Source organism: Anopheles marshallii, chromosome 2, assembly GCF_943734725.1.
Source record: "Anopheles marshallii chromosome 2, idAnoMarsDA_429_01, whole genome shotgun sequence".
NCBI classification, from domain to species: Eukaryota; Metazoa; Arthropoda; class Insecta; order Diptera; family Culicidae; genus Anopheles; species Anopheles marshallii.
Genome location: NC_071326.1, coordinates 675613 through 690673, shown reverse-complemented (window position 1 = coordinate 690673; position 15061 = coordinate 675613). Strand labels below are relative to the sequence as shown.

The 15061-nt window shown below is 44.5% G+C and overlaps 3 protein-coding genes across 3 annotated transcripts; 2 read left to right on the top strand and 1 right to left on the bottom strand.

Moving 5' to 3' along the window:
• The first annotated feature begins 54 nt into the window (after positions 1-54).
• LOC128719984 (homeobox protein MSX-1-like) lies at positions 55-6587 on the top strand. Its single transcript, XM_053813628.1, has 3 exons — positions 55-670; positions 5953-6155; positions 6216-6587. Exons 1-3 carry the CDS (start codon positions 55-57, stop codon positions 6585-6587), a joined length of 1191 nt encoding a protein of 396 aa, XP_053669603.1.
• A 327-nt stretch (positions 6588-6914) lies between these two features.
• LOC128707132 (AP-3 complex subunit mu-1) lies at positions 6915-8642 on the bottom strand. The gene is made up of 8 exons (XM_053802078.1): positions 8608-8642; positions 8455-8542; positions 8069-8394; positions 7840-7999; positions 7470-7770; positions 7243-7394; positions 7120-7166; positions 6915-7050 (listed from the first exon to the last, which is right to left on the bottom strand). Exons 1-8 carry the CDS (start codon positions 8640-8642, stop codon positions 6915-6917), a joined length of 1245 nt encoding a protein of 414 aa, XP_053658053.1.
• Positions 8643-9300: 658 nt separating this feature from the next.
• Positions 9301-10967, top strand: LOC128707744 (26S proteasome non-ATPase regulatory subunit 5). The gene is made up of 4 exons (XM_053802703.1): positions 9301-9467; positions 9534-10276; positions 10352-10535; positions 10604-10967. The coding sequence occupies exons 1-4, from the start codon at positions 9301-9303 to the stop codon at positions 10965-10967; spliced, it is 1458 nt and encodes a 485-aa protein (XP_053658678.1).
• The last annotated feature ends 4094 nt before the right edge of the window (positions 10968-15061 follow it).

Here is a 15061-nt window from a genome sequence, read left to right as displayed (position 1 = left end):
AAAGGATGCTGTGAGTAAAATTGGCCAGACGTACGGAATTCATTCGAGTTCATCATGAATTGCTACGGTGCGACCGTTACGGCGGGACCTTACGGCGAGTCGGGAGGTTCCAGTTGCATCCTTGAAGGTGCAACGGCTGGACCACAGGAACAATTCCACAGTAAGCCGCCTCCCGGCAGTGTTTGGTATGATGTGCCGCCGGGATGTCCGTCGAATATTGCCGTGCCCAACAATGATCTTCCGCTCGGTGCAAACCAAAGCGACCAGAGTGGTAAAGTGATCGTGCCCAATTGTGACAATGTTTCTCCGTCCATTTCCGATCCAACCGGTCGCTACTACGTGGCAGGCGGACCCGGTGAGCTTTCCCTCGCGACAGGACACCATCCGTTTGGCAGTGGTCGATTAATGGCGACCGATCATCGATCGCCGCTGATCTACGAAGGTAGCAACGTGGAGCTTGGGTTCGGTGGGTTAACCATCGAAGGTGATGCGACGACAGGACTGAACGGCGCTATCGCTGCGAATGTGGACAAAAAATCGCGACATGGTGTGAAGGATCGATTTTTGATGAGCAATCTGCTGCAGTTAAACAGCACATCCAGCACATCAGATGCTGCTGGGGCGATGGTGCCGACGGAATCATCCATAGCAGTGTCGGCGGATAAGGATGGTATGATCGACATGCTGAACATAACATGTTTTTTTAAAGTAGTTTTATATAAGTTACACCATTTTTTTACACCAAAGTTTTATGGATATCTTTTCTCTACGCTTACATCTTTTTGGTTGTTCCCATGATTTGGTAACGACAGCGCTACAGCAACATTAATTGTTGATATTCATTCAGTGGTATTCCCACAAGCATATCAAAAACATTTAAAATACTTTTTTTCGTGTACGAAAATATTTAAACATACAGGGTGTTCAATAGGTTTTGATACAAATTTACATCGTCAAGCACGCGTTATTCTTTTTTCCCCCATGTACATACGTATTCTGTTCTGATATTGTTATCTGTTTTAACTACACCTATTCGCTTTAGACTGTGCAATGTGTTGACGTTCTAGCAGTAGCAGTGTTGCTTTCGAAGGGATCAGCACAAAACAGGAGTCATGTGTAAAGCTGCAAACGCGTAGACTTCTCTTAGTAAAACGACACCATATTTAACGCAGCGTACTTTAACAAATAGCTGTCGGTACAGGTAGTTGCCTCCAGTCTCCGAAACCACTACGTAGCTGAGCAATACCTGTTCCAGCAGGACGGTCCATCAGGAAATTGCAGGAATTGGGACCAAAACTGATTTCTGAGTGATTTAAACCGACTTTTGAACAGAAAATGTGTGGAGTCCAATCGCCCCGGATTTGACTTTTTGTATGGTTCTGTATTCTGTCGATTCTCAACGAATAGAAGGACATTGAATTGGACCAGTTCCAGAGTGTAATTCTCACATGTCGGATAAAATTCTCATGGAAGTACCTCAGTTTTTTTTCTAAAGATATGTTGCAAACCTTCTGCATAATCATAGCTTTCCATAGCTACTAGTTTTTTTTTCATCGCATTTGGAAATTGTATTCGAACATATTGAACACCTTGTATTACTGGACATCTTAAAACAACTGATTTCATTGGAAAAATAAGCTGTCGGTGGCAATTACACATCATTCATGTACAAATCAGCGATCAAAAACCTCGCGGATGTGTTTTCCACTCAAACGGAAACGATCGTACAAGCGTACTGTGACCGCCAACGTATAACGTCCAATTTGAGTGTCCATTGAGAAAAAAATCAACGAAACTAGATTAAAACCGTAGATCTCCTATCTGTTAAAATTATTAACGTCTGTACAAAAAGAAAATGCTTTCAACATCAAGTAAATCCTTCCCCCCCCTACAAAGTGAAAACATTTTCTTTTGATATCGGACCCAGATCGTACGACATCGTTTGCGGTAAAATGGGCTTATACAATCGTAAAGGTTGGCTAGGTGATAGTAGTAACGAGCAATAATTTACAACCTCCGTACGTGATCACGAAGCATGGGATGGCAAGATTCATGTAGCCACAAGTTGCTGCGGGGTGGAAAAACATCTGGCAAACGATGATCGTGTTTTTACTGTCATCTAGCAGGAGAACGGACAGGATCGCCACTAATTGTTGATGGCATGTTAGCGTAGGGAACGAATGATATGACCGTTGCGCGACTAACTTTGCGTCACACACCGATCACGTTCAGTCTCTGGCGTGCCGTTTGCAGATTATGCTTCGGTTTTCGGGTCTCGCGTGTTCAATTCTTCTGGCTGCACGAATTTCCACACATAAAATATGAGGGAAATGAACGAGTTTTCCGAAAATCAATCAGTCCGCTACATGCTTCCGGCACAAAGTGAGTCGTATTTAAAACTCATTTATTACCTTTTCCGAGAAGTGATCGGAGGACCGAGAACAGCAGTGGGTAACGCACGATGAAGGAAGGTGTTGGAGTTCATTGTCGTACGATCATGATGATATTTCAAACGACAACTTCTCCAACCGGTGTCGATCATGGTCCGGAAATGTTGTACCTTGCCCCCGTTTCAACACGGAGATGCGTTTAAACTTATGCAATTACAGTTTTGTTTCGGTCACAACTCGTTTTTTAAAATAAATCGTTCGTTGTTCGTGCGGGGGACACGTTTTACCCCTTTTGCTAACCTCCCAGGGAAAAGTACTAAAAAGAGCGAGACGGTGTAAAAATTTATCTTTTCCTTTGAAATGGATACCGCAAGCGATTGGTGCGATGACACGGAGGGAGCGGTTGCGACGACGTCGAGGGCGCAAACACACGTGGCGTGTTGGAAAACCAGGCAGCAGATGAGGACATTTCAACAGGCTTCCGTCGTAATTGGGATTGATTGTTCCAAAAATAATTCAGCCATAATATCTACACAAAACCATCCTCCGACCGTTTGCGCGCCGTCCGTCGGCTGTGTCGTTGCGCGTTGCCGCAACGTGAAGCTGTCGAGGTTCGTTTCGAGGATATGCGGATGCAGTGACACACAAGACGCACAGGCAAAATCATCTCCTCGCGTCATATGGGTGCCACCGTGGTTGTTTTTGGGAAGATCACAAGAGGAGGAAAACTAAGTAAGAAACGTCCCATAAACACGACCCGTTTGCAGTGCGTGAGAATTGAGAGTGATATTATCAAACATTATATATGTATTGGATGTCTTAAAAGTAATTGGTAAAGTGCCATACTGTCGAAGAGTGGCTAATCATGAAGGTGAAGTTTAAGGAAAGATCTATCTTACAGAAGTCAATATTCCAATAAGTAACGACCCCAAGAGGTAAAATGCGAATTCTCAATGTTTTCTGACATGCAATGATAATCGCTGTCCATGATTTCCCAATATCCGCAATAGAAAGATATTTTAAGGTACACATATGGAGAATTTCAACATGTAGCCAAGAGTGGTTTACACTTGTGGTACTTGTTGGAATAGGAAGATATCGTACGACAATTGTTGACCTGTCTCGAGAGGAAACCCATGCATCCGTGCAACCGAAAGGAACGACGCGCTATTAGGCCGTTGGGAGAAATTTGCCAAACATTTTGCAGGTTTGCTGCAGAAATCGTTTTTCTATGCTCGTGTTCGAGATTCGTGTCATTTGTCTGAATAGAAGGGAGAAGGAAAAAAATGCACTTGAGCTACATTTCCGCTGAACAAGCGCTGGGAAATGCATGTACGATCGCGCTACGATCGCTTGTTGCGTCTTTTACACTTTGTCGTTTTCAAGCCTAGCCTCGAAAGGATTGAAGGACGAAGCGTTAGATCTTGGTGACCCGGTGCAACAGTGATCGGTAAATGGAAAGAGACACCGATGACACAGGGAATGTCAACACGCTTAGCGTGCAGAGAAGAAAGGGGAACCTTAAAAAAGAAAGTTAAAGCGGAAGTGTTCTGGTTAACAAGCGTGCTGAAACGGATGACATACCCGGGCTGTGTGCTGTATCATACAGTTGTTCCTAGTAATCATCTCTGTTCATACCTCTATTAACATTCCATTGCAGGGATTTAAATAATTTTCAAGATTCCAAGATTTAATGAGAAGAAGCAGACTGCAATGGAAAATCTTGAAGCAGACTTGAGACCTTTCCGTACGATGGTTCCCTGTGAGAATTCCACGGTTCTGTGTGTGGTTGGAAATTGCGTAAATGTAGCTCGTCAACATGTTTGGATTTAAATCTCAACTGGAACGAATCTCCAAAAGACAGGAAGATAACGAGTTCCCTCCAATCCAAATTCCAAACCCAAATTCCCTGGAAGAAAGGATTTCGGTCAAACAAAGCAATTTGGCAGCAATGCTCGTGATTTAGATGCTTTGCATCCGTGCAGTTTACGATCGAGAATCACTCGACCTGTCTCCAAGATCATTTTTTCCTCCCAGGGAAACTGCAGTGCCGGTTGCGAAAAGAAATTGCCCAACGCTTGCGCTCCTCCTTTTCTCTCCAGGTTTTTTATTGCTTCCAGTTGTGTTTCACCAACAGCGTTTCTCACATGCATAATTCACCATCCATCATTGATCCCGGCGGCTCATCTGGCGCTTCTCCTCTACCTTAAGCCCCTAACTCCTTGCTTTCCGTGCGCTTACTGCTGCGCGTGTGGTGAAAACCGTTTGAAGCGAACCGCGCAAATGACACAGCAAGCAGCCGAGCCACTAATGACGGGAACTCGTCACCAACCGGGGTCCCCTATCTGCTTGCGGGAAGAGAACAAGAATAGATCTTCCGGGGTGCGGGATAAAAAAGATGCCCCCGATGCCCCCGAAGAGTGGCTGTTGTTACGGTTTAGTGAGTTGTAAAATGATCTGATTTGTTGGGATTAAGTCATGTGTATCGCTTTCAAACTGTCTCCGCTTCAGCCGATTTCCAGCAGTCAGTCAAGACAGTCAGTCAGTTAGGTTTTCCGTCTTCTGCAATCTCGCTGCACAAGGCAGCTCGGTTCATGATCTTCAAAGCCTGCTCGCCAGAGTTCCTTACCGGTCCTCATGATCATTTTAACGAGGCTAGTTTCAAGTGCAGTCTCTGTGTTCGTTTGCGCGGGAAAATCTGTTGGGAAGAACGCGATCGTGGCGGGAAGGGGAAGGTAAATTATTTAATTGGGGACTTTTTACTGGTTTACTGGATACCCTGTTGTGTCTCCCGAGGGAGAAGGGTTATTTTGTTGGGAAGATGTTTTATTTTTAGTTGCATCAACCGTGTCGATGTGTGAAATGATTTTTTAAGCAGTGTTGATCACAGTAAATCCTATCGTTAGATTTAATTACAAACAATTCTCGCGAAGCCTTCAGAATTTGTTTTTTAATCACTTGCGTCAGCAATTATAATGATTTAATTTTCGTATAAATAGTAACAAAGCGCGTAAGTGCTCATCAATCATCAGAAAGGGCTGTGTAAAGCAGCTTGTGTTTGTTTATCATTTTATGCACGTGCTTCTGATCTTCCAATCGTCCCCCAAAGGCAACCCAAAGGCGAAACCTTCTAAGTTTCCCCTTTGTTCCCAGGGATCCCAGGCCCGTCAATCATCGCGATTGTGGTTTTGTTGTGACACATAAAGTGTGCCACAGTAAACCGACTTGCGCTCAGAGGGGTTTTTGGTGGCCCAAGTTCTAAACGAGCAGAACGAGAACATGATGAGGATACTCGGATAGGATAGGTCTTATGGTGTGAATTAATGGTCGTTTTTTTCGAGATACAGTAGGTGCGTGATGGGTGTTAATCGTGCGTGTAAAGTAAATTAAATTAGCACAAACATTAATCGCCCATGTCGTTCTGGGCGAGTGTCGCGTTAAGTGACAATCATTTATAAACATCTGAAACAGTTTTTTGTGTGTGTATTATTAGAGATCACTACATGTAACAAACTTATAAACGACTTAATTATGTATTTTCCCATTCTTATCCTTAAAACAGAGCTGGAAGACAGTCTGCACAAACCCGACATGCACATGCAGTCAAAATCTTGCTCACTGAAAAAACCACGACGCAATCGGACCACCTTCACCACCAACCAGCTGACGGCATTGGAGAAAATTTTCGAAAAAACACACTATCCCGACGCGTTCGTGCGAGAGGAACTAGCGAACAAAGTGGGTCTCAGTGAGGCCAGAGTTCAGGTAGGATGCAACTGAAGAACTGTACATTCAAAAATGACTGTTCGAAACACCCTTCTACAGGTTTGGTTTCAAAACCGACGGGCAAAGTTCCGCCGGAACGAGCGTAGTGCAACAACGGGTAGTGGAAGTAGTGCCAAGGCGGAAGACTTTTTTCATCCCGGTACCATTCCTTCGGCAAGCGGGCTTGGGTTTGGTGTAGAAAAGCCAGACACACCGTATTCGTTGTCGTTTTCTACGTTAAGTTCCATCTTCTCTCCTGTCGTGTCACAGCTGCAGCACCATCACCATCATACGCATCATCCCGCCGGCACAGTCAGGACTGGGCAGTTCTATGCACCGTACAAACCTGCCCAGCACGAGGATGCTAGCTTTTGCAGTCAATCGTATCAATTTCCCAGCCTAAAATACTTAAACAATTTGCAACAAACTTAACGAAAAATTGTGGGTTATGATACTTAACACCAGCACAGCACCTTACTTAGTCGTGTCGTGTGTCGGTCCATAGATCCACCTCCCAACGGAGGTATTTATGATACTAACATTGCAATACCGCGCAAAGGGGTTGGGTTGGAAAGTGGAGAATTAACACAATTTTCTTTCTTATTTCACACCAAACAGAACGCACGCACAGAGCATTAAGGGTAATAAAGATAATCAAATTATTGTACGAACCTGATACTGGTTTAGGTTTCATTGTTCTTCGCTCAGCACAATTGGAAGTTTATCGCTTAAAGCAAATAACGTATCGATTCGCAGGGCTTACATACGAATTTGGAATTTGCCTGCTTTCGTCACGTACTTCACACCTTTGAAGGGTTTGTACTTTTCGCCGTACATGTCCAATCGGTTCACCTTCAGTCCGGAAACGGCCATCTGGGAGATGGTGAAGTGTACTCTGAATGAAATCAGCATAAGGGAAGAAAGTTAGTGGCATATAATCTTCATAAGTGAAATGTTAAAGTACCTGTCGATTGTGGTTTCGAGAGTGGAGTTAGTGGCCGCAACAGAAACCTACGGGATTTGTACAAAACGTTTGCAAATATAGATAAATCAGAGGTAAAGCGATGGGACTTTTGCTTGATTTTACCGTTCCGCGAATATTGGGCAGCTTTGCCGCATCGATCCTGCCGACGTCCCAGTGAAGTATTTTGTTCACTGTGTCGTACGTGTATTTGCCCTGGTTTACCACCAACGAGCAGTTTGTCACTGCTTTGGGCATGCAAATATCCAGCTTTACACCTGCAGCGATAGTGAAAGAAAAACTATTAATTTTGTACGCTCCAGATTGCCGCCGTCATAGATCGTCTGCTTCACCTTCAACCGTCCGTCCCATTGTCGTCTTTGGCCCAACGGTAATGTCTAGCCGGGACTGTTCGCCAGATTTCAGCACAAGATTGTGACGAACGTAGATGGGAATGGCTACGATGTTCTGGGAACCGACGTGATATGACATTAGTCGAAAGTTACCGTCCGGTGGAACGAATGACAAAATACGCTCCGATTCCCACCGTTTAAAACGGACGCACGGATGGAATGATACATCGTCGAATAGTCGTGGATTCATGAACGAAAGAGATAGATCTGGCATTCCGCTGAGCTTTATACAACAGTCAATCTGTGAAAGTGAGGAAGTAAATGATATAAATACGACTTTCGTTCCTCACGTATTAGCTACAGAACGTACATAGCCTTGAATTTCGGCAAAGATTGTTTGCCCGTTCTTATCGATAATAGCATCGACCTCTTCCACGACATCAAAGTACGCCTCGTTGTTCGTGTACTTGACACCGGTACGTCGCCATGGTATGGTCGACAATTGTCCGGACGGTAGCGTTCCGCTGATACTGCAATAAAATCAAACCAAGAACAAATGAGAATTTCATCGCAAGTAAATCGCCTCATTTACACCGTACTTAGATTTCCCCGTGACGGAGTTGGCAATCGTGCGCAAAATATTCGGTGGTTTGATAAGCTCTTTCAGAATGTTGCACTCCGTTGCGAGCGGGAACCCATTATCTAGCATCTCGTCCAACAGCTCGTACACGATCACGTAGTTTTCCTTGATGACATTCTCATTACACTCGGAAAAGTAGTCCTCGAACGTGTCCACTACGCGATGCAGGAATTCAATCACGAAAAGAGGTGGAAACTCTTGCTTGCAAGCGGCTACCAGAGAGATTCCATTGCGTTGAATTGAAACCAGATAATGGTGAGGAGTGGAAAGCACCGGTGGTACGTTCTGTGAAGCAAAAATTCAATTAGTGTGCTAAAAGAAAACGATGCGCATTGTCATACTTACATTAGCGGATTCACGGTGAACGTCGAGAAAGTAGGACACACAGGTGCGTGATACTACACTGCGCCAATGTTTTTCCAAAAACACATCGCTGTGAATGAGAACACCGCATTTAGTATTGTTCCAAAGATTGAAACATTGTATTACTTATATTACCCGCTACTGTTAACAATAAACAAACTGTGTATCATTTTATTCCAACCGGCCAACAGCGGATCGAGTTGTGAAGCAGCTGTTCTGATTAATGTACGTAATTGAGGTACGGAGAGAAAAGCAGGCAAGTTACTTACTTCCTCCTTCCGTCACTACAAATCAAACTGCACAAACAAACTTAACAGGAATTTCTGTTTCAGTTACGTTACTTAAAAATTACCAGCAAATAAACTTTACTTAAAACGATGACGAATACGAGCCTTTTCGGACTCTTTTCTTCGATAGCTAGTTGTTTACGTTTGATATTGCTGTCAAGTGAAGTGCTAGGTTTGCACTATGGAAAAAGCTGTAACAAAATTTGAGCATCGCGGTCAAAATACGACACAGTGTATCACAGACAATCTCGCTACTCACGCAATATCGCGGTGATTTTTTTTTTGCAACGCAGTTTCTCATTTGCAGTTTCATTTTCTCCTTGTAGTTGTAGTTTTTGTAAGAATGGCACAATTGTGCCACTCGAATGGCATGTGAAACTAACTTTCTTATTTCGTTTTCTTGGAGTTCATTGAGACATGAACTCACATCCGGTCTACATGTACCTTGAGCCTTTTGATAAATGTCAACTGGCATGACGAGTGTTTTGGTCGGTGCAGTTTGTTTATTCCAGCGTTTCGGTGAATATTCTTGTGAATAATCATGGATGTGAACCAACTGGAACTTTTAATGCGTAATTTGGCCATCAAGGAGACCCGTACCAACAGTTTGGACGTGCTGGAAAGCAAGTTAGCCGATGTAGATCAGGACATTTATGAAGTTATGCTGTGTTCGGAGAGTCTCTTCAAGTTTTTGGCCGATGCAAACAGGTTAGTATTAGCATTCGTAGATAGAAAATCAATGAACCGAGCTGATGAAAATTGTACACTTCCCAGCGATCAACACACAACCGCTTCGCGAATCATCTACGACAAAGCGCTGGAGTTTTACCCCAACGGGTCGGTGGTAATTGATCAGTTCGTCGAACGATGTCTGACCCATCCAAAGAACACGGTGAAGCAGTTCGGTTTGCGTGGAGCAGCCGCCATGGTATACCATTCGGCAGCCATATCGCCAAACAACATCCAGCTAATTATTCTGCAATGTCTCCCAATGAAGGAGGTATACGTAAACACGCTGATGAACGTGTTGATAAAATCCTTGCCACCAATCTTTACCGAACCTGTGGTACAGAAGAATTTGCTATCGGTGCTTACTTCGGACGAAACGATTCGATGTCGGGTGTATGAAATCGTTTGCACAATAGTGGAGCAGCACCCGGCATATCTGCAGATAGCGGATCCTATCATTAAACGCGCATTGATCGATCTCGAAAAGGATGACGTACTGCTGCAGACGAGTGTACTACAGATTCTGACCCAGTTGCTAACCACCAAGGAGGGCTATGATTACGTCGAGGCGCATGATCTATTCCGGAAGGTGTGCACAAACTTTGTCCCGGACAAGGTAACGCCGTATGTGCGCTTTGTGTTGCCAAATGCGTTGAAGTTTTTGGCCAGTGCGGCACTGATTCAGCCGGGTCTGTTTCTTGCCCGGCACCCCGAATGGGTTACATTTATGTTTGATTTGACATCACCGGAGGATCCGATGTTGATGACCATCGCGTACGACTGTCTAGGTTTGTAATTGCATCGTTGTTTCTATGTTTCTATTTTATGTTATTCCTTATTGTATTATTTGATGCAATTTCCAGGTATGGTTGGCTCGACACATGAAGGAAAAGTTTTTCTAAACTATCAGAAGTCAAAAATGGAAATATTTTTGAAGGAGTTTCCGGGCGTGCTTCATTCAACGCTGGAAGCTTACAAGGTCCGGTTGATCGAGTGCCTCACAAATCTACTAACGGGAGGCAGCGAACCGATTGATAACATGATCTCGTAAGTATATGAAGCGCATGATCTGAGCGATAGTGTGGTGTCTAATCTATCCACTTTTTATCCCACAGGAGCATTACGCAAGAATGGTACGAAACCATGACAGACAGCAAAGATCTAGAATTGGTGCACGAACTGTTTAAGGTACCATTCCCCAACATAAAGATGGCGGCATTGAAACTACTGTCCGCCATAGTCGATCATCGCTGGGGACAGCTGTTCTTCCAGAATACTGCCGGCTTCAATGAGCTGCTGCTGAACCGTAGAATGGACAACGACGTCAATGTGGCACAGTTTAAATTCGATGTGATAAAGAAGCTTTCACTATGCACTACGCTCGAAAGTTTTGTGGCTAATGCGCTGAAGCAGTACGTATCGGAAGGTGCATTCTATCGGAAGGCAGTTGTGGAGGTGGCGGTTGAAGGTGATCAGTGAACGGAATGGTTTCAATACACAAACAATTTTAATTTTTTTTATTTACCACTCGTTTTATACGTGTCATAAAGGAATAAACTTACGAATCAGATCATATTACAAGAATATTTATTATTGGGAAATCTTTCTCAATGTTTGATCCTCGAATAGGGAAGGTCATGCTGCTTTTTGTTCACGAATCCGGTTTTGAGTTTCGTTTTCGCCGGATTGCATGTTCACGTTCATGGAACGGATATTGAGAAACATGTGTGCCATGTCGTGAGAATCTAATTTAAAGGTTTGGGTAACACTTTCACTGTCCTTCGGAACTCGCATAGTTCAACAGGAACTGTGAGTGAGTATGATTTTTGATTCACAAATCAGGAGCAATACAGTTCGTGACTCGCTAATTGTTAATTATTTATGAAACAATCAGTTGAAATTAGGAGTAAACATAGAAAATGATCATTGATTTGTAAGGAACGTAAGCGAAATATTTGCGATCAACGTTTTTCGACGGTAACCGTTAATTTGCTTAGCGGTTTTTGGGCTATTGGATTCCAATGTAAACACTTCAGGTCATTATCGAATGGTTGTGATGCTGGAATGATAAGTACGTTCGGGACCGGACCTATGCCGGACATCGCAGCCTCAGGGCAGCTAGTGGACAAACCAGATTTGAAGTGGTTAGGATGGCGAAAAGCTGAGAACGACGAGATCTTACATGATGTTTACACGAGGGGTCACGGTCATGCAACGAGGAACTAGTCTTGAAATGATCTCAACCGCATATTGGACGTGTGTACATTATTGGAGGAAGGCGTGTTCCCGATGCCGGCTTTTGTCGTCTGTGTTGTTTATTTATCCAGTCGTTTGGGCGCGCGGCTGGTGTAACGTCATTGGATGATCCGAGGGATTTGCAGACCCGTGACGCCTAGAATCACTATTTTTAGCATTCTTCAGACGACCTTTAATGTTCTTCCAGGGCGGGAGATCAAGGGGAAGCATTGCGGGTGTCACAGCAAAGACCCAAGAGTCCTCTTGATATCCGCCTGGTCGTCTTCCGCTTGGTGAGTATCTGCTTGCCTGTCGTCTGCGCGATTTGCTCAGCCGGGTGTTGAAGATCGTAAGGTCTGGTAGCGAGGGGAAAACAGAACCAAATAAAAATGATGAAGCGATGATGAGGTGAATCTTTGTCAACAATGTTGTCATTAGGCACGGCTAAACGATCTGTTTGAAGACGCGTTGGGTAAGAAAAGCCACGACACCGTAAAGTTTTGATTATGTATTCCGGTAAGCAATCAGACGACACCTTTTTGTTTGGTTGGTTCTATTCGTAATTTGTTAACGATTTAACGTATGCTCGCAGGGGAAGAAGCATCGAGTAGTTCCTATTCTAGAGATCCTCAATGGATTGTACTTTTGTAGTGTGTACGTGAAGAACGTCATTAGGAGGACATCAGTTTCGTTTCGTGGCCCTCAATGCAAGCTAGGAAAGAAGGGAATGGAATCGACGAGGTATTTATTTTTACGTAATTACGTACCAAAGGGTTAAGCGAATAAAAGCTGCCAGTCCCGGTGTTATGATTGATTCCAATCCTAAGGGTGCAACTATAGATCACTGCCATGCAACGCGTGCGATGTTGTGCATTCGCCTTCACCTTCTACACATTTTCATCCGTGTCGCTATCGAATGGTAAGGTGGTGTATCGCTTTGGGTCAAACAGCGATCAACCCACCAAGAGCGAGCTTAATTATGGCTCATGCAAAACAGGAACTCGCCACGGTGGTGCACCGAATGAAGGGCCTCCGGGCGGGATGCCATGTGTTGTTTGGTTGGAATAATAGTGAAACGATCAGACACAGGTACCAGACGGCGACGAGAACGGTTGGCTTAAAGAAGGCAGCCAGATACCGGATTAGTGCAAACGTGTGTGTACACATGCACACACGCGACTTTGGAGTTGGAGGCGTGACGTCAGCTGGCCACCAGCTACCGAACCATAATCATACAACAGCGCAGGCGGTGGTGTAGCAAGCACCATCTTCATGCAATATATCACTTGCCGTGCAAGGGCTACAAAGGAATTTTGGAACTGCAATGTGAACGAACCACGCGGAAGGAATGTTTTGCAACGAATGACAAATGCATGTTTTGTGGGGCGTCTTCATAGGTAATGCATGGTTACGGATGGATATCAAGGCCTACCAGAACGGCGTTGCATAATCGCGACTGTAACCTTAGTACACAAGGTACCTTGTGAAGGTAGTATCTTATCTTGCTCACCTGTGTCTACTGATAAGTTCCGGTTGTGCTCACTTGAACTATTTTTGATATGATCGATTAGGCGTCATAACAATCCTTGGTGATATCCTGCGCGTTTGGGCGATTGATACGCGAGATCTCACACTATAGGAAAATTGGATCACGTTCAATGTGACTCAAGGAATTTCACAGAGGTCGTAACGATCTGCACATCCGTCCTGCAACAGGGGAGTTCTGGCTTTTCTAATGATACGAAAGGTCACCGCAGTTCCAAATGTGTCACTAACGTGGCGCAAGAAACGATGCGTAGCCAATTTTAAATTCGTGACGAATTAAAATGTAAAAGGTCAGCTGATGGAGAAGGGGGTCATACTAATAGTAAATCCTAACCTCAGTTCGATGTAAAAGGAAGAAATCTCAACAGCACGCAACTGATAGTGAAGCAGAGCTGCTAGGTTAGGGCACATGGTCACCGTGTTAATGGCGAATCGGTGCGTCCATTTGTGTGAGGGAAAGCCCTCAAGGACACTGGATTCGGATTTTTAACACCCTGCAGATGAGGTACTTCACGATGGCTATCATTGTGCCACTTGGACAGATTTGGTGATGACGAAGAGTTGCAAGACAGTGGAATTGATGGTTAACTATTGCTTGGGTCACGATTGTTCTATGGACTCCTTGAAGAAACAAGAGCTCAAGCAATACAACAAAATGGCACTCAACACATCTGCTGCAAATTGTTAGTCAACAACCCAAATGTACCAAATTAACATTTTGCAAACAACGAATTGTAACGCTTTTCGTTGTGTAGGTAATAGCCTCTGTTGCAGTGTTCCAACAGAGATGTGTAACAGGCAACCGCACCAAACAGACGCAGGTGTGTGACACAGCATATGCGGTCATAGGGGGATCGTGGAGGCTGGGTATCGCATTGAAACAAACGGGGTTTTAGAAAGTAAAACAATGAAATGCAATGCTCGAATGCCACGCTAAGCAGCACGAAAATGGCCGGTGACTTAGGACGCACCGCGTTATGTTACCGGTAGGCCTGTATCGATATCGCTTATTTAGTGTTTCATTTATACGATTACGTACGGTACCAGGGCAGTTGCGGCACGGGTATAAGCTTCCTTTTTTTTCGGGGGATTATGTGATGTACCCAAGCGGATGGTGATATGGATTATGGTGCGGGGATTGATTTAGTTTCTTCTTCCTCACGTCTGATCCGAGCTGCGAAACAAAACATAAACGATGGCTTAGGCAGCAGTTTTCTTTCCGATCTCGCTTCAAACATTTTCGAGTGTGCACCCGATCGGAACATGGTGTGTGTATGCAAACGGATCACCCAGCCGGATAGGAACCCAGTTCCTCCCTTTCCCTCTCCTTTTCTCCTTACATCCAGCGACACCCGGAAGAAGGGACCCGGACCTGGTGCGAGAAAAGCCCCCGGAGTGGTACGGTACGAAGCGAACGATCTTCACCCAGGTACCCAATACGGTTACGGTGGAGCCCTCGGTGTTATGTGATGGCAGTGAGTTTGGAGGTTTATTATTATGATGCTTTTTTCTTTGTGAAATATATTTTGGATCACTTTTTTTCTCTTTCCCAACCCTCGAACCGTTCGGGTTCCACCGAAAGGTTCGGTCGAGAGCCGTCTTTCACTCGTTTTCTTTCCGGTTCAATCAACAGCTGTTGCGGAATGCTGCTGCGTCGAAACGGCGGGTCCACAAAACTGTAGAAAATGAACCGACAAGAAGAAAACGGCGGGAAAAGAAAAACATACTCCAAAAACGCACAAGACCCGGGCTTTCGAAATGCGTCGATTGATAGTATCGCTAGCGTAACCGTT

Bases quoted from the DNA above. Each gene is read 5' to 3' on its own strand.
- LOC128719984 (XM_053813628.1), top strand. From the start codon at position 55: ATGAATTGCTACGGTGCGACCGTTACGGCGGGACCTTACGGCGAGTCG. The intron at 671-5,952 runs GTATGATCGACA...TCCTTAAAACAG, and splicing joins AGTGTCGGCGGATAAGGATG to AGCTGGAAGACAGTCTGCAC. The intron at 6,156-6,215 runs GTAGGATGCAAC...ACCCTTCTACAG, and splicing joins TCAGTGAGGCCAGAGTTCAG to GTTTGGTTTCAAAACCGACG.
- LOC128707132 (XM_053802078.1), bottom strand. From the start codon at position 8,642: ATGATACACAGTTTGTTTATTGTTAACAGTAGCGG. The intron at 8,395-8,454 runs GTAAGTATGACA...TTTGCTTCACAG, and splicing joins TTCACCGTGAATCCGCTAAT to AACGTACCACCGGTGCTTTC. The intron at 7,771-7,839 runs GTACGTTCTGTA...TCACTTTCACAG, and splicing joins TTGCCGAAATTCAAGGCTAT to ATTGACTGTTGTATAAAGCT.
- LOC128707744 (XM_053802703.1), top strand. From the start codon at position 9,301: ATGGATGTGAACCAACTGGAACTTTTAATGCGTAATTTGGCCATCAAG. The intron at 10,277-10,351 runs GTTTGTAATTGC...TGCAATTTCCAG, and splicing joins CATCGCGTACGACTGTCTAG to GTATGGTTGGCTCGACACAT. The intron at 10,536-10,603 runs GTAAGTATATGA...TTTATCCCACAG, and splicing joins CCGATTGATAACATGATCTC to GAGCATTACGCAAGAATGGT.